Here is a 19,511-nt window from a genome sequence, read left to right as displayed (position 1 = left end):
CCCGTTTAAGTGTCATTGATGTTGTTTGGATAGAGAATTTCTTAAAATCCAATGGTTAGAGCGCAGAAGACTTGCAGGGCTGATCTTGGGAGTAAAAATCAACAAAGCCTTTTTTCAAAGCTATTCACGCAATGGAAACTTTCTGCCCCTAGATTAGGCTTGGATTTCAAGGGTTTTCTTTTCACTGTGGACGGCACGATGTTAAACCCTTTTCAATGAAATAGAGGATAACTCTATTTCTGGGAGCTCACCACTATAAATTACCAGGAATTCAGTAAAATTAGCTCAATAACCTAACAACTACACACAATTAACTTACACCACCCTTGATTCACCTTGAACTAATATGCCATCTGCTGGTTGGTTGAAAGAAAACGCAACTATTTGCTAGGGTTCTTTAAAATGTATTTAGAGAATCAAATTCAACACTTTCAAATTTTCAACTCGTATAATATAAATTACACATTACAGCAATAAAATATTTAAAATAAAAAAATGACATTTTTTGATTAGCTAAGACATTGAAAACTGTAATTACAACCTTTGACTGTCGTATACACACACAAAAAAAGGCTGTTACACCAAGGAATTGCAAAAGCTAAAATACCTTTCTCTAAAACATGTCTTTACTCTAAAAACCCTATATTACTGCAATTGTACATTATTTGTTAATTAAAACCATAAAATCTATTATTAAAAAGTTATAAAAGGCAACAATGGCCTGTAAATAAATCAACTCCCATTACTACCTCAACATAGCTGAAGAAAGTGGAACAGTCAGTATGACTAGTTAGTATCTTTGGCACTTTAAACCACCACATACAATAAGTTTAAGTATTTTCTCTAGACATCTACATTGAGCAACTGTCTCCACCAGCAGTCACCACCTTCCATGTCTTGGACCTAGGTTATCAGATAGCAGCATATTGTTCTTTCCATGTTTTAGACTATACCTGTCATGGCTGAATAGCAGCAGGCTTTCAATGTCTTTATTACCATGGCCAATGACTCCACAAGTAATTAAAATACTGTAACTGCGTCCGCAGGGAGGATTACTCAAGGCCTCCTCTTATAGTCTATTTAGTGTTATCAGCACTCTTATTGTCTCTCAGTAAGTGGCTTCGTCCATGTTGTCATCGCTGTCCCCTCCAAACTCCTCTCCATTGTCAAAGTAAGACATAATGTAGTCGGTATCCTGGAACACAGATGAGAAGCAGAGTTTCCATTAGGGAAAAACTTGTGGCCAGACTTGTGACCAGATTTTAATTTGCCAGAGTGCCCAATGCCAAATGACAGCACTTATGGAATCGAGACGGTTGCAATGATTATTGAGCTATGCAAGGAGGAATGATAGCCTACCAAGTGAACAATGGCTCCATGCACAATGCACATTTCCTCGGTCCCGCTGGCTTGTAAACATTCTCTGTTTCAGTGTCGCTTAATTTTTCCACTTGTCTGTCCCTTCTTGGTATAGTAGATAGCTAGTTTGATTTGCGCTGTTTTTAGCATGTTTGACATAGCTATTCAACCATACATTAGAGGAAGAGGAAGGCATCTTACTTAATCTAAATAGTCCTCCTTTGTGAAATTGAATGACATTTATGTGAGTACTCTTTTGGAGAGATTAATCTAGCAAAACATCATAGAACACTTATGGCCTGCGTAAATACAGCTGTGTATGTCACAAACTCAATGGCACAGGAAACTGAAGGCCGGATCCAGTTAACATAATGTGTCAAGTTCGCTAGCTAGAGCGCGAGCTCAAGACAGACAGGAATAATCTACAGATGATTGAAAGACAACCTGAACCAATCTCCATGCATAGCCATTGTGACTTATAGAAGACATGCATTTTCGTCAGGATATTTTCTGCTGGTCAATGTGTCCGGCGAATGTTTTATCGACCAAAAGACGGCTATTACCAGCTAACGGACCTCTGATGAGAAAGTGAGGATTTTAAGGAACCTAAACACACCTTACACACCATTTATATTTTGTGAATAGCGTTTGAGTAGCTATTACGATAAACTAGTGCTGTTCGCATCAGTGTTACTCGCCACCCATTATCTCAACTGGCATAAAAAAAACTAAATCCCTGACCATAACAATCAGGTTCAAAGAGGAGACGGGTACAAAATGTAACGGGCCACATCAGTCGCCATTCCCCCTTACCTCTTCAAAGTCTTCCTCATAGTCCTCTGCCTCTGCCTGTTCTTCTTCCTCGTTTGTCTTCTTTTTCTCCCCGTCCTCCTCTTCATCAGAGTTCACCGCCTCTTCTTTCTTTTCGAGAGTCTGAAGAGTGGGAATTTCCATGAAACATCAAAACCAGGGCAGGGAATATGCAAATGGCCCTTAATTAGGAATAACTAAAAAGGTATACATTTATGATCTCTAGTCTCCTTTCGAAGAAAGGTTAGTCATTACGGTAATATCCTACATCCAGCTTGGTGAGAATCTCCTCTTTTCCCACAATAGGTTTCTTTGGCCGTTTAACTTGGGGTGCATGCCCTAGAAGAGAAGAATGGAACATGAAGGTTAACCCAAAAGTAAGTAAATAAAAAATGGAGAACTGACATGGCAACAAATGGCAAAAGACAGAAGCATGGCCGTAACTACATATGAGGACACCAATGTCTGTAACTTGTGAATTTTTTCTAATCACACACACACATATATACACACACACATACATACACTACCGTTGAAAAGTTTGGGGTCACTTAGAAATGTCATTTTTTTCGAAAGAAAAGCAATTTTTTTTGTAGATTAAAATAACATCAAATTGATCAGAAATACAGTATAGACATTGTTAATGTTGTAAATGGCTATTGTAGCTGGAAACGGCTGATTTTTAATGGAATATCTACATAGGCGTACAGAGGCCCATTATCAGAAACCATCAGTCCTGTGTTCCAATGACACGTTGTGTTTGCTAATTCAAGTTGATCATTTAAAAAGGCTAATTGATCATTAGAAAACCCTTTTGCAATTATGTTAGCACCGCTGAGAACTGTTGTGCTGAATAAAGGATCAATAAAACTGGCCTTCTTGAGACTAGTTGAGTATCTGAAGCATCAGCAATTGCGGGTTCGATTACAGGCTCAAAATGGCCAGAAACAAAGAACTTTCTTCTGAAACTCGTCAGTCTATTCTTGCTCTGAGAAATAAAGGCTATTCCATGAGAGAAATTGCCAAGAAACTGAAGATCTCGTACAACGCTGTTTATTTATTTTTTATTTCACCTTTATTTAACCAGGTAAGCCAGTTGAGAACAAGTTCACATTTACAACTGCGACCTGGCCAAGATAAAGCAAAGCAGTGCGATAAAAACAACACAGAGTTACATATGGGGTAAAACAAAAGATAAAGTCAAAAATACCACAGAAAATATATACAGTGAGCACCATAATTCATTGGACAGTGACCATTTTTTTGTTATTTTGGTTCTGTCCTCTAGCACTTTGAGTTTGAAAGGATACAATAACAATGAGGGTGAAGTGCAGACTGTCAGCTTTAATTTGAGGGTATTTTCATACATATCGGATTAACCGTTTAGAAATTATAGAAGCTTTTGTACATGGTCCCCCCCATTTTCGGGCATCAAAAAACATTGGACAGTTTAACATAATGTAGAATAAAGTAATCATTGTTAATATTTGGTCGCATATCCTTTGCATGCAATGACTGCTTGAAGTCTGCGATGCATCGACATCACCAGACGCTGAGTATCTTCCCTGGAGATGCTCTGCCAGGCCTGTACTGCAGCAATCTTCAGTTTGTGCTTGTTTCGGGGACTTATTGCCTTCAGTCTCCTCTTCAGCATGTAAAATGCATGTTCAATTGGATTCAGATCCGGTGATTGACTCGGCCAGTCAAGGATTTTCCACTTTTTGGCCATCAAAAACCCCTTCGTTGCTCTAGCAGTATGTTTAGGGTCATTGTCTTGTTGCATGATGAAGTGCCGTCCAATGAGTTTGGAGGCATTTGGTTTTATCTGAGCAGATAAAATATTTCTGTAGACTTCAGAATTCATTGTTCTACTTCTGTCTGCAGTCACATCATCGATGAAGACAAGTGAACCTGTTCCACTGGCAGCCATACAGGCCCAAGCCATAACACCCCCTCCACCATGTTTCAGGGATGAGGTGGTATGCTTTGGATCATAGGCATTTTTTTTTCTCTTCTCCACACTCCTCTTTCCATCACTCTGGTACATGTTAATCTTTGTCTCATCTGTCCACAATACTTTTTTTCCAGAACTCTTGGGGCTCTTTTAGGTGCTTTTTAGCAAACTGTAATCTCGCCTTTCGGTTCTTCAGGCTTATCAGTGGTTTGCATCGTGTAGTGTAGCCTCTGTAGTCCTGCTGGTGTAGTCTTCTACGTATGGTAGACTTTGACACATCTACACCTACATCCAGGAGAGTGTTTTTGATCTGTTGGGCTGTTGTCAGGGGTTTTTTCTTCACCATAGAGAGTATTCTCCGGTCATCCACTACAATGGTCTTCCTCGGTCTACCGGGTCTTTTGACATAATTGAGTTCACCGGTTGTTTTTTTCTTGTTAATGATGAACCAAACTGTTGACTTGGGCATGGCCAGGGTTTTTGCAATGTTCCTGATTGATTGATTTTAATTTCTGAGCCTTATGACGGCCAGCTTCATTTGCATCGACACTGCTGTCTTCCTCATGTTGTCACACCCCAACAACAACCTCCAAAGGCAATAGCAAAGTCTAGAATCAATACTATTCATCAACAGCTCTCCTGCATTCACTAACGACACAAATGAATACACCTGCCTAACAACACACATCTGTGAAGCCAATTTAACAAATACTTGTAGTACCTTAAAATGGGGGGACCATGTACAAAAGGTGCTGTCATTTCTAAACGGTTAATTCGATATGTATGAAAATACCCCCAAATTAAAGCTGACAGTCTGCACTTCACCCTCATTGTGATTGTATCCTTTCAAACTCAAAGTGCTAGAGTACAGAACCAAATTAACAAAAAAATTGTCACTGTCCAATGAATTATGGTGCTCACTGTATACAGTGTGTGCAAATGTACAAGTTATGGAGGTAAGGCAATAAATAGGCCATAGTGCAAAATAATTACAATTAGTATTAACACTGGAATGATAGATGTGCAAGAGATGATGTGCAAATAGAGATACTGGGGTGCAAATTAGCAAAATAAATAACAATATGGGGATGAGGTAGTTGAGTGGGCTAATTTCAGAAGGCCTGTGTACAGGTGCAGTGATCGGTAAGGTGCTCTGATAACTGATGCTCAAAGTTAGTGAGGGAGATAAGAGTCTCCATCTTCAGAGATTTTTGCAGTTCGTTCCAGTCATTGGCAGCAGAGAACTGGAGGGAATGGCTGCCAAAGGAGGTGTTGGATTTGGGGATGACCAGTGATTTATAGATGGCCTGAAGCCAGTGGGTTTGGCGACGAATATGTAGTGAGGACCAGCCAACAAGAGCGTACAGGTCACAGTGGTGGGTAGTATATGGGGCTTTGGTGACAAAACGGATGGCACTGTGATAGACTACATCCAATTTGCTGAGCAGAGTGTTGGTGGCTATTTTGTAAATGACATCGCTGAAGTCAAGGATCGGTAGGATAGTCAGTTTTACGAGGGCACGTTTGGCTGCATGAGTGAAGGAGGCTTTGTTGCGAAATAGGAAGCCGATTCTAGATTTAACTTTGGATTGGAGATGCTTAATGTGAGTCTGGAAGGAGAGTTTAGAGTCTAACCAGACACCTAGGTATTTGTAGTTGTCCACATACTCTAGGTCAGACCCGTCGAGAGTAGTGATTCTAGTCGGGTGGGCGGGTGCCAGCAGCGTACGATTGAAGAGCATGCATTTAGTTTTACTAGGGTTTAAGAGCAGTTGGAGGCTACGGAAGGAGTGTTGTATGGCATTGAAGCTCGTTTGGAGGATTGTTAACACAGTGTCCAATGAAGGGCCAGATGTATACAAAATGGTGTCGTCTGCGTAGAGGTGGATCTGAGAGTCACCAGCAGCAAGAGCGACATCATTGATATACACGGAGAAAAGAGTTGGCCCAAGAATTGAACCCTGTGGCACCCCCATAGAGACTGCCATAGGTCCAGACAGCAGGCCCTCCGTTTTGACACATTGAACTCTATCTGAGAAGTAGTTGGTGAACCAGGCAAGGCAGTCATTTGAGAAACTAAGGCTGTGTACTACGCCCTTCACAGAACAGCGCAAACTGGCTCTAACCAGAATAGAAAGAGGAGTGGGAGGCCCCGGTGCACAACTGAGCAAGAGGACAAATACATTAGAGTGTCTAGATTGAGAAACAGACACCTCACAGGTCCTCAACTGGCAGCTCCATTAAATAGTACCCGCAAAACACCAGTCTCAACGTCAACAGTGAAGAGGCGACTCTGGGATGCTGACCTTCTAGGTAGAGTTGCAAAGAAAAAGCCATATCACAGACTGCCCAATAAAAATAAAAGATAAAGATGGACAAAAGAACACAGACACTGGACAGAGGACAATTGGAAGAAAGTGTTATGGACAGACGAATCGAAGTTTGAGGTGTTCGGATCACAAAGAAGAACATTTGTGAGACGCAGACCAAATGAAAAGATGCTGGAGGAGTGCTTGATGCCATCTGTCAAGCATGGTGGAGGCAATGTGATGGTCTGGGGGTGCTTTGGTGGTGGTAAAGTGGGAGATTTGTACAGGGTAAAAGGGATCTTGAAGAAGGAAGGCTTTAACTCAATTTTGCAACGCCATGCCATACCCTGTGGACGGCGCTTGATTCGAGCCAATTTCCTCCTACAGTGAGGGAAAAAAGTATTTGATCCCCTGCTGATTTTGTACGTTTGCCCACTGACAAATAAATTATTAGTCTATAATTTTAGTGGTAGGTTTTTTTGAACAGTGAGAGACAGAATAACATCAAAAAAATCCAGAAAAACGCAAGTTGATTTGCATTTTAATGAGGGAAATAAGTATTTGACCCCCTCTCAATCAGAAAGATTTCTGGCTCCCAGGTGTCTTTTATACAGGTAACGAGCTGGGATTAGGAGCACACTCTTAAAGGGAGTGCTCCTAATCTCAGCTTGTTACCTGTATAAAAGACACCTGTCCACAGAAGCAATCAATCAGATTCCAAACTCTCCACCATGGCCAAGACCAAAGAGCTCTCCAAGGATGTCAGGGACAAGATTGTAGACCTACACAAGGCTGGAATGGGCTGCAAGACCATCGCCAAGCAGCTTGGTGAGAAGGTGACAACAGTTGGTGCGATTATTTGCAAATGGAAGAAACACAAAATAACTGTCAATCTCCCTCGGCTTGGGGCTCCATGCAAGATCTCACCTCGTGGAGTTGCAATGATCATGAGAACGGTGAGGAATCAGCCCAGAACTACACGGGAGGATCTTGTCAATGATCTCAAGGCAGCTGGGACCATGGTCACCAAGAAAACAATTGGTAACACACTACGCCGTGAAGGACTGAAATCCTGCAGTGCCCGCAAGGTCCCCCTGCTCAAGAAAGCACATATACAGGGCCGTCTGAAGTTTGCCAATGAACATCTGAATGATTCAGAGGAGAACTGGGTGAAAGTGTTGTGGTCAGATGAGACCAAAATGGAGCTCTTTGGCATCAACTCAACTCGCCGTGTTTGGAGGAGGAGGAATGCTGCCTATGACCCCAAGAACACCATCCTCACCGTCAAACATGGAGGTGGAAACATTATGCTTTGGGGGTGTTTTTCTGCTAAGGGGACAGGACAACTTCACCGCATCAAAGGAACGATGGACGGGGCCATGTACCGTCAAATCTTGGGTGAGAACCTCCTTCCCTCAGCCAGGGCATTGAAAATGGGTCGTGATGGGTATTCCAGCATGACAATGACCCAAAACACACGGCCAAGGCAACAAAGGAGTGGCTCAAGAAGAAGCACATTAAGGTCCTGGAGTGGCCTAGCCAGTCTCCAGACCTTAATCCCATAGAAAATCTGTGGCGGGAGCTGAAGGTTCGAGATACCAAACGTCAGCCTCGAAACCTTAATTACTTGGAGAAGATCTGCAAAGAGGAGTGGAACAAAATCCCTCCTGAGATGTGTGCAAACCTGGTGGCCAACTACAAGAAACATCTGACCTCTGTGATTGCCACCAAGTACTAAGTCATGTTTTGCAGAGGGGTCAAACACTTATTTCCCTCATTAAAATGCAAATCAATTTATAAAAAAATGTACATGCGTTTTTTTGGATTTTTTTGTTGTTATTATGTCTCTCACTGTTCAAATAATCCTACCATTAAAATTATAGACTGATCATGTTTTTGTCAGTGGGCAAACGTACCAAATCAGCAGGGGATCAAATACTTTTTTCCCTCACTGTACAACAGGACAATGACCCAAAGCACAGCTCAAAACTATGCAAGAACTATTTAGGGAAGAAGCAGTCAGCTGGTATTTTGTCTATAATGCAGTGGCCAGCACAGTCACTGGATCTCAACCCTATTGAGCTGTTGTGGGAGCAGCTTGACCTTATGGTACGTAAGAAGTGCCCATCAAGACAATCCCATTTGTGGGAGGTGCTTCAGGAAGCATGGGGTGAAATCTCTTCAGATTACCTCAACAAAATTGACAACTAGAATGCCAAAGGTCTGCACGGCTGTAATTGCTGCAAATGGAGGATTTATTGACGAAAGCAAAGTTTGAAGGACAATTATTATTTCAATTATTTATATATATATATATATATATATATACATATATATATATATATATATATATATATATACACACACATACATACATACATACATACACATATATATACATACATACATACATACATAGTGCATTCGGAAAGTATTCAGACCCCTTGACGTTTTTTCACATTGTTACGTTACAGCTTTATTCTAAAATGGATTAAATAATAATTTCCTCAGTAATCTACTCACAATACCCCATAATGACATTTATAACAAAAAAAAAAACAGAAATACCTTATTTCCATAAGTATTCAGACCCTTTGCTATGAGACTCGAAACTGAGCTCAGATGCATCCGGTTTCCATTGATCATCCTTGAGATGTTTCGACAACTTCATTGGAGTCCACCTGTGGTCAATTCAATTGATTGGACATGATTTGGAAAGGCACACACCAGTGTATAGAATGTCCCACAGTTGACAGTTCATGTCAGAGCAAAAAACAAGCCATGAGGTCGAAGGAATTGTCTGTAGAGCTCCGAGACAGGATTCTGTCGAGGCACAGATGTGGGGAAGGGTACCAACAAATGTCTGCAGCATTGATGGTCCCCAAAAACACAGTGGCCCCCATCATTCTTAAATGGAAGAAGTTTGGGACCACCAAGACCCTTCCTAGAGCTGGCCGCCCGGCCAAACTGAGCAATCGGGGGAGAAGGGCCTTGGTCAGGGAGGTGACCAAGAACCTGATGGTGTCTCTGACAGAGCTCTAGACATGGGAGAACCTTCTAGAAGGCAGCACTCCACTAATCAGGCCTTTATGGTAGAGTGGCCAGACGGAAGCCACTCCTCAGTAAAAGGCACATGACAGCCCGCTTGGAGTTTGCCAAAAGGCACCTAAAGTCTCAGACCATGAGAAACAAGATTCTCTGCTTTGATGAAACCAAGATTGAACTCTTTGGCCTGAATGCCTAGCGTCATGTCTGGAGGAAACCTGGCACCATCCCTACGGTGAAGCATTGTGGTGGCAGCATCATGCTGTGGGAATGTTTTTCAGCGGTAGAGACTGGGAGACTAGTCAGGATTGAGGCAAAGATGAATGGAGCAAAGTACAGAGAGACCCTTGATGAAAACCTGCTCCAGAGTGCTCAGGACTTCAGACTGGGGCGAAGGTTCACCTTCCAAGAGGACAACGACCCTAAGCACACAGCCAAGACAATGCAGGAGTGGCTTCGGGACAAGTCTCTGAATGTCCTTGAGTGGCCCAGCCAGAACCCAATCGAACATCTCTGGAGAGAGCTGAAAATAGCTGTGCAGCGACGCTACCCATCCAACCTGACAGAGCTTGAGAGGATCTGCAGAGAAGAATGGGAGAAACTCCCTAAATACAGGTGTGCCAAGCTTGTAGCGTCATACCCTAGAAGACTCGAGGCTGTAATTGCTGCCAAAGGTGCTTCAACAAAGTACTGAGTAAAGGGTCTGAATACTTATGTAAATGTGATATTTCTTTTATTTTAATACATTTGCAAAAATTTCTAAAAACCTGTTTTTGCTTTGTCATTATGGGGTATTGTGTGTAGATTGATGAGGAAAACATGTATTTAATCAATTTTAGAATAAGACTGTAAAGTAACAAAATGTGGAAAAAGTGAAGGGGTATGAATACTTTCCGAATGCCCTGTATACGGAGTATGGCTGGATGTCCTTTGAGTAGTGGACCATTCTTGATACACACAGGAAACTGTGTAGCAGTTCTTGACACAAACCAGTGCGCCTGGCACCTACTACTATCATACCCTGTTCAAAAGGCACTTAAATATTTTGTCTTGCCCATTCACCCTCTGAACAGCACACACACACACACACACAATCCATGTTTCAATTGTCTCAAGGCTTTAAAATCCTTCTTTAACCTGTCTCCTCCCCTTCATCTACACTGATTGAAGTGGATTTAACAAGTGACATCAAGAAGGGATCATAGCTTTCACCTGGTCAGTCTATGTTTATTGTTTTGTATATTCAGAGTTTTTGTACACAATAAATAACATATATTACGGGTCAACATCTAAATATTGCTCCCAGCGTTGATTAAAGCTCAGAACGCTTATATTTTTTATCTGACAGAGTTCTAATCATGCCTGCCTCTTTGCGAACGAGTGGAATCATGAACAGTGGTTTGTTCGTTATGTTCGCCTGCATCCCCCAGATTTGCCTTTTTAGGAGCACATTCACCAGTCTCTCAAAAGGCTAACTCCGCCCTCTCGTGTCACAGGCCTCACGAGGGCCTGAGACGTGAAACGAACTACCCCAGCTCACAGTCGGCTCAAGTAAACAAGAAGAGACGCTGCTGACAGTGCTTTTGCGAGATGTCGGACAAAAGGCCATTTTAAAATCGTCCCGCGACAAACAAAAACCATCCCAAACAAACAAAAACGGACTCTCGGATAATGCACAACTGGTAAGCGCGAATTAAAAGTACGAATCCCGGAGCATCGTAGCACCATTAGGTGCCAAAACTCGACATACCCAGTCGCTGCCCACTTTTTGGAATCGAACCACTCTATTTCTTCCCTACGTTATATCGGCATCGAACATGTCACCCTCCCTAGGAGAGGGGGTGACCTCGACAACTTATTGTTAAAACGAGAGGCTGCCTGGATCTTTAATTTAAAGACCCTTGCTCCCTTCGGTCTCAACGTAGACTTTGATTTGAAGCCATTCTTGTGATTTTGCTATTCATTGTAAATGTTGTGGGCCTATGTAGCTAAGTATCTATGATCATATGCTATCCATGTTTTTTGTATGTTGCTTTTTATCTGTGAATTGGCCAATGCTATTAGGCCACACCCGGCCATGATTACAGACACCTGCGTGTGTCCTTTCACACTATATAAACCAGTGACCCGCAGTGTTTGTCATTATACCCTGATGAAGACAGCTTGTCTGTCGAAACGTTGGTTATTAAGATATTAAATTATTGCATCTGAGCTCCTAGAGTGTGCGGATTTCCTTATATTTTTTAAGTGTTTTACGCCGTCAGCCAGCACCTCGCCTAAATAGGTGTGCGTTTCTTTCGCCTTTATCTTGTTCGTTATGTTCGCCTGCATCCCCCAGATTTGCCTTTTTAGGAGCACATTCACCAGTCTCCCAAAAGGCTAACTCCGCCCTCTCGTGTCACAGACCTCACGAGGGCCTGAGATGTGAAACGAACTACCCCAGCTCACAGTCGGCTCAAGTAAACAAGAAGAGACGCTGCTGACAGTGCTTTTGCGAGATGTCGGACAAAGGGCCATTTTAAAATCATCCCGCGACAAACAAAAACCGTCCCAAACAAACAAAAACTGACTCTCGGATAATGCACAACTGGTAAATCATCACTTATGTTAGTCAGTTAGGTGACTAGCTGCCGGCAGAGACTTGTATTGCAGCAACGTTGAAGGTCTCTGGCTAGTATTACTTAGCCAGTTAGAAGGATGAAGTAAGAAGCTAACGTTGAACTGAGCCTACCTCAGCAGAAGCAAACGATACGCCAATACGTTCTCATAATAGGTTTCCTTTACAGAGAGTAGGCTACTGAGACAGACAGTGATGTGGGCATGTGGCGCTCAGTGATGAGGCTGAGGCAGGCTGCAATTCATGCAGGAGGAAGCAGAAGATACAGAGAGAGAGGAAGCAAGCAGAGAGAGAAGTTACTACAGTGGTTCCTAAACTTGGGCCTGAGAAAATCTGTACTAATCTTATCAAACAAGTTAAGAACTTACAAAAATTATGTTTCAATATGAACATCTCCACATGGCCTATCTTCCATATAGGCCTACCTTATAATAAAGTTCTAAAAATATCATACGTTTTCGTTTCGTCCCTGATGCTACGTGTCAGTGTGAACCATTTCTCACATTACACCCCTTTCATGGTTATAACATTACAATTATATAGCTTACAATTATATAGCTAATAGGTGATGTGTATGTAGATCAATTGAGGTGAATGAACATACAGCAGCCAAGGTGATAATGGCTGGGGTCATTTTTGCTGTTCACCAAATAGCATTTGAATGTTTTTTTTTTATGACCTCACTAAAACTCAAACCCTGGTTACGGCCCTGGACAGAAGGGGTGAGAAGCGGTTCAATAGCGGCCTGTGTTTCTGAAGGAATTCAAAGGCCAAAGTAAGTAGCTAAGAAAATATGTAGATGAAAGTTCACTTATTGAGTATCTGAGAAAAAAATCTCTCAATTGAAAACAATACATGGCTTCCACAAAGTTTGAATTCCACACACAAATCTCAAGGCCTTTCAGACAAAGTACTCACTTTTAGCCAGAGGCTTCTTCACTTTAATGCAAAGCTCTTTAGGCAATCTGCTCCAGTCTGAAACAGAACCATAGAAAAAGAGAAACACGTTAACAAAGAAAAATACACATCACAAAAAACACACCATAATGGATCTTATTCACAGTATAAGGAATAATGACACCACAGCACAAGAATAAAAGTCAGATTAGTTCAGACCAGAAATTGACTTGTTGTCTGGCACCATCTGCTGGACATATACCAACACTGCATCAAAAGAAACCAGTTCAGAAAAAGGACTGACTCAGTCTGGCTAGGCTAGGTGTTGCCACTGAAAACTACTAACGGCAGGAAAGTGGTACAGGGAACTAAAGTGTTAATGAAAGAGACAACTGTTCTGTGATCAGTTGGGTGCAGATTCTAACCCCCAGTATTTCCACAAACCAGCCCCAACCAATCATCACTCACCTGGGTTCCACTCCGTGGCACTGTCCTTGGGCTCTCCGCTCTGGTACTTATCAGAGTAGCGATCAACATCTACAAGGGAAACAGCAGCATGATTACAACTAACAATGTCCTATTCATATAATACCAGCCAGGGAAAACAATTAGAAGACTCAATTACAAAACCTTCTATACCGTACTATTTGTCTGACATACAGTAACAGCCATCATAACTGGGTACTTTTACATGCATTATATAATATGACTATTGTGAATACTCTGATTAATATAATAGTTTATTTAAATATTTACATGTTTTGCCCTTACAATCCGGTTTACATGGACAGCTGATAATGGTCCTCTGTAGCTCAGCTGGTAGAGCACGGCGCTTGTAACGCCAAGGTAGTGGGTTCGAACCCCGGGACCACCCATACACAAAAACATGTATGCACGCATGACTGTAAGTCGCTTTGGATAAAAGCGTCTGCTAAATGGCATATTATTATTATAATAAGGCTACCTAATGGGACTTTGAACATTTTAGAAATTTGCCAATCAGAAACAAAGGTTCTATCTCAGCGATCATATAATTTTTGGGAAGCGTATTTGATTATGAGTTCAGACATATACAGTTTGTATGTAAAAAACTATTTCTAAGATGCATTCCTTCGAGTTTTCCGAACATACTTCACTCGGGACAACATTTACATTTGAGTCATTTAGCAGACGCTCTTATCCAGAGTGACTTACAGTTAGTGAGTGCATACATTTTTTTTTCTTCTCATACTGGTCCCCCGTGGGAATCGAACCCACAACCCTGGCATTGCAAACTGAGACTCTGCAATATGCTAAGCAACAGGACTGTTTTGCTAGCACAGACTGGAATATGTTCCGGGATTCTTCTGATGGCATTGAGGAGTACACCACATCAGTCACTGGCTTCATCAATAAGTGCATCGATGACGTCATCCCCACAGTGACCGTACGTACATACCCCAACCAGAAGCCATGGATTACAGCCAACATCCGCACTGAGCTAAAGGGTAGAGCTGCTGCTTTCAAGGAGCGGGACTCTAACCCGGACGCTTATAAGAAATCCCGCTATGCCCTCCGACGACCCATCAAACAGGCAAAGCGTCAATACAGGACTAAGATTGAATCGTACTACACCGGCGCTGACCCTCGTCAGATGTGGCAGGGTTTGCAAACTATTACAGACTACAAAAGGAAGCACAGCTGTGAGCTGCCCAGTGACACAAGCCTACCAGATGAGCTAAATTACTTCTATGCTCGCTTCGAGGCAAGCAACACTGAAGCATGCATGAGAGCCTCAGCTGTTCCGGACCACTGTGTGATCACGCTCCCTGTAGCCGATGTGAGTAAGACCTTTAAACAGGTCAACATTCACAAGGCCGCAGGGCCAGACGGATTACCAGGACGTGTACTCCGAGCATGCGCTGACCAACTGGCAAGTGTCTTCACTGACATTTTCAACCTGTCCCTGGCGGAGTCTGTAATACCAACTTGTTTCAAACAGACCACCATAGTCCCTGTGTCCAAGAACACTATAGTAACCTTCCTAAATGACTACCAACCCGTAACACTCATGTCTCTAGCCATGAAGTGCTTTGAAAGGCTGGTCATGGCTCACATTAACACCATTATCTCAGAAACCCTAGACCTACTCCAAATTGCATACCGCCCCAACAGATCCACAGATGATGCAATTTCTATTGCACTCCACACTGCCCTTTCCCACCTGGACAAAAGGAACACCTACGTGAGAATGCTATTCATTGACTACAGCTCAGCGTTCAACACCATAGTGCCCTCAAAGCTCATCACTAAGCTAAGAACCCTGGGACTAAACACCTCCCTCTGCAACTGGATCCTGGACTTCCTGACGGGCCGCCCCCAGGTGGTAAGGGTAGGTAACAACACATCTGCCACACTGATCCTCAACACGGGCCCCCTCAGTGGTGCGTGCTCAGTCCCCTCCTGTACTCCCTGTTGACAGATGACTGCATGGCTAGGCACGACTCCAACACCAACATTAAGTTTGCTGATGACACAACAGTGGTAGGCCTGATCACCGACAACGATGAGACAGCCTATAGGGAGGTCAGAGACCTGGCCGTGTGGTGCCAGGATAACAACCTCTCCCTCAACGTGATCAAGACAAAGGAGATGATTGTGGACTACAGGAAAAAGAGGACTGAGTGCGGCCTCATTCTAATTTTCTTAAAACTGCATTATTGGTTATGGGCTTGTAAGTAAGCATTTCACTGTAAGGACTACACCTGTTGTATTCGGCGCATGTGACAAATACAATTTGATTTGATGACGTTGCCACAAGCAGCACCGCAGATGTTGCAGATGAGCGAGATGCAAGAGAATGCACTCACCAATTATCATAGAGTAGCTGTGCATGTGCACGGGTGCACTTCAATAGCTACAATGTGATAGCTATGGGACCAAAATGGCCTCACGCTTCAATGCCCTTAGTTGTTTGCGGAAATCGGCCTGATATTGCCATTTATTTTGTGCATCGCTAACTCTACCTTTAATCCTGTGTGCGCTGGCTTACCTCTTTTGGGAGCGGCCCGTCTGATGTAGAAGGGCAGGGTCTTGTTGGCGGCCCTCAGTTCCTGTTTCAGAGCCAGCATGTACTCCACCTCCTCTCCTGTCTGCAGGGGCACAGGCTGGACTGGCATGGGCTGAGGTTAAGGAGGGGGAACAGGTCAGGAGACTGGGTTGTTATAGCGCCACAACACTAGCACTAAGCAAAGACATTACTACATTTAAATTACTATACAGTATTTCAAAATACTGCAACACAGTTAGAGGATGGTAGGCATTATCATGTGTCTAAACCAGTCAGTGTCCATACAAATCATATTGTACATGTAACTCAGAGAAAAAATGCCTCTAAGAGAAAAACAAAACATGTATCCATTACATTACTAGTAATATTAGATAACTGTCATTATTTAAATTTTGTGATGCTCAAGACAAGAGCACTATAAGCAACAGTGGCAAGGTGAGTCCAGGCTCTTTACAAGCCATGACTCCATGTGCACACTCACAGGGAAGAGGGGTGAGGGCTTAAAGGTGGTGGGGGGCAGGCTGTCTCCCCTTCCTATGCCCAAGTCCTCCAGGTTGAAGGTCATCTGACCCCTTCCACGACCCCTGCCTCTTCCAGCCATGGCGATGAGTCTGTAGCTAAATGCATGAAAGAAAACAGATAGTAGACGTAGCCTAACAAACACAAATACACATAGCAGCCAGTATTGTGGATATCTAACTAGCATTTGAGACAGGGCTCCCAACACTAGGGCCCCAATGTAACTTTGTTTACAGATAGCTAGTAACTAGTCAGGTAGCTAGCACTCAATGACCACATGGAAGTCCATACAGAATAGGAAAGCTAGTTACAGTAGCTATCGCATTTCACCCTTGCCCTACTGACTCTGCTGTATGGGCTTCGGTTCTCGAGAGTTAATTTCACACAAGTACACCACATTTTTTAGCAAGCAAGATATCTAGTTAGCTGTGATATTTCAACTGCCAGCCAGTGACCTCTCTAGTGCAGCTTTGTGCTTGTTGTTTAGCCAGCTAGCTAGCTAGTATTGGCTGGCTAGCAAGCTATATTTCGCCGCCAAGGGTCATTCTATGACATGGTCCTTTTTCCATTTACCTAACTGGCTTGATAGCGATGTAGTTTACGATTAAGCTTGCAGGTTGAGCCGTCTAATAAACTGCAGGCTATAATATGTATGCTGATTTTCCTCTTGACACATAAATAGCTTATACTGTAGAACACTACACATTTTAGGAATAAATCCACACGTGCATAGACTGCCGGATGTTTTCAACTGGAGAAAACGTGTGTTCCGTCGGCCTTGAATGTCTCAGGAAACATTTACTGTGCGGAATGATTCCGCCCTACTGTCAAGTACTGACATATAATACGTTTCCAATTTAATCTACCGTAATACCATTTCCCCCTCAAAAATGTGTTAGTGTTTTTTAGCAGTTGTGGTGAGCCACATCATAGAAAAAAACAAAAGGTAGTAAATTGTTCATTAATTAATTCTTCTGTCTGTGCACTAAGGAAAAACAGCTCATAACACATTGAAAAATAAATAATTGATGCTCTTCTCATTCTGCCCAAAATAGCCCTGCCAGTGCTGCCACCAGATGGCGCTATTATTCCTTGAGTCTTTTGTAATTTGCCAATGGTTTATGAACAAGGATTTAGGATTGTTTGAGTAAGAAAGTGAGGGTGTGGTGTTTAGTTTGGAGTGAATTTTAGATTTGCATGTAAGCTTTGTGCTTGTGTTGCTGAAAAGTTTAGACTCTTAAATGGTATGTAATGCCAAATATTTACTTTACATTTCACATCTACCCCTAGCACAATTGGCCCAGCGTCGTCCGAGTTTGGCCGTGGGTAGGCCATCATTGTAAATAATAATTTGTTCTTAACTGGCTTGCCTAGTTAAATAAATAAAAATATATAGTGACACAGGAAATACAGGGGTTCTTTTTTTTAACAGAGCACAAGTCACACACTCCAGAAGTAAATCGTTTCATCCTTTATTAAACATAGCTTGCAAGAGATAAATATTACAAAGTTATTTCCTCCAAAATTAGCTTATTTTTTCAGTCAATGCATAATCGTTATTAAATCAACTGGCAGTATTCAAACAGCATTAATATTTTTGTATTTTATTTTTTCTTTGAAGACAGTTAAATATCAAGTATGTGCAAAAGGTCAGGATTTATATTTGAAATCAAAATAAAACAAAAAGGGCTTCATTTTCCAGGATCTAAATTCATTTTAATATTTTCACCCGTTCCCCAATGTCCATTCAATTGATAAAGATTGGGTCATTATCAATGTCATTTTTCCCCCACAAATGTAATATACAACATCAACATTATGCAATGTTCAAACTGAGGAATTGCAGTTCATTTAACATGTATAAAAAGAAAAGCTTTCAGCATATTCACATCAAATTTAGAAAAAGATTTGCAATAAATCCCCCCTCCCTCCCCTTCAAAAAGTTTCCTGTATTTCCAACAATAACTAATATGCCAAGAGTTAATTAAATTATACCAATAAAATAATATAATACATTTGTATAGCCAGGAAATTTGATCAGTCCTCCATCAGAATGACATCACGATTAGTAAACCCCATAACTAACACTGTCCTGATGGGCAGCTTTATCTGCCTTAGAATGTTTTAGACACAACCCCATTCTTGAACTCACTTACAGTGGGGACAAAAAAAGTATTTAGTCAGCCACCAATTGTGCAAGTTCTCCCACTTAAAAAGATGAGAGGCCTGTAATTTTCATCATAGGTACACGTCAACTATGACAGACAAATTGAAGAAAAGAAATCCAGAAAATCACATTGTAGGATTTTTAATGAATTTATTTGCAAATTATGGTGGAAAATAAGTATTTGGTCACCTACAAACAAGCAAGATTTCTGGCTCTCACAGACCTGTAACTTCTTCTTTAAGAGGCTCCTCTGTCCTCCACTCGTTACCGGTATTAATGGCACCTGTTTTAACTTGTTATCAGTATAAAAGACACCTGTCCACAACCTCAAACAGTCACACTCCAAACTCCACTATGGCCAAGACCAAAGAGCTGTCAAAAGACACCAGAAACAAAATTGTAGACCTGCACCAGGCTGGGAAGACTGAATCTGCAATAGGTAAGCAGCTTGGTTTGAAGAAATCAACTGTGGGAGCAATTATTAGGAAATGGAAGACATACAAGACCACTGATAATCTCCCTTGATCTGGGGCTCCACGCAAGATCTCACCCCGTGGGGTCAAAATGATCACAAGAACGGTGAGCAAAAATCCCAGAACCACACGGGGGGACCTAGTGAATGACCTGCAGAGAGCTGGGACCAAAGTAACAAAGCCTACCATCAGTAACACACTACGCCGCCAGGGACTCAAATCCTGCAGTGCCAGACGTGTCCCCCTGCTTAAGCTAGTACATGTCCAGGCCCGTCTGAAGTTTGCTAGAGTGCATTTGGATGATCCAGAAGA

The 19,511-nt window shown here is 42.2% G+C and overlaps 1 protein-coding gene across 1 annotated transcript; it reads right to left on the bottom strand.

Moving 5' to 3' along the window:
* Window positions 1-389: 389 nt before the first annotated feature.
* On the bottom strand, window positions 390-17,323 carry LOC311114148 (DNA-directed RNA polymerase III subunit RPC7-like). The gene is made up of 8 exons (XM_084157158.1): window positions 17,133-17,323; window positions 16,522-16,657; window positions 16,023-16,152; window positions 13,460-13,528; window positions 13,013-13,069; window positions 2,438-2,508; window positions 2,173-2,292; window positions 390-1,195 (listed from the first exon to the last, which is right to left on the bottom strand). The coding sequence occupies exons 2-8, from the start codon at window positions 16,639-16,641 to the stop codon at window positions 1,109-1,111; spliced, it is 654 nt and encodes a 217-aa protein (XP_084013284.1). The 5' UTR covers window positions 16,642-16,657; window positions 17,133-17,323; the 3' UTR covers window positions 390-1,108.
* Between the last annotated feature and the right edge of the window lie 2,188 nt (window positions 17,324-19,511).

The sequence above is a fragment of the Coregonus lavaretus genome (genome assembly GCF_964263955.1).
Source record: "Coregonus lavaretus genome assembly, chromosome: 3".
Taxonomy (NCBI): Eukaryota; Metazoa; Chordata; class Actinopteri; order Salmoniformes; family Salmonidae; genus Coregonus; species Coregonus lavaretus.
This window is presented reverse-complemented; position numbering and strand designations above follow the sequence as displayed.

Coding starts and splice junctions, on each gene's coding strand:
- LOC311114148 (XM_084157158.1), bottom strand. CDS start 16,641: ATGGCTGGAAGAGGCAGGGGTCGTGGAAGGGGTCAGATGACCTTCAAC. Junction 13,070..13,459: donor TGCCACGGAGTGGAACCCAG/GTGAGTGATGAT, acceptor GTTCTGTTTCAG/ACTGGAGCAGATTGCCTAAA. Junction 1,196..2,172: donor ATGAGGAAGACTTTGAAGAG/GTAAGGGGGAAT, acceptor TCTGTGTTCCAG/GATACCGACTACATTATGTC.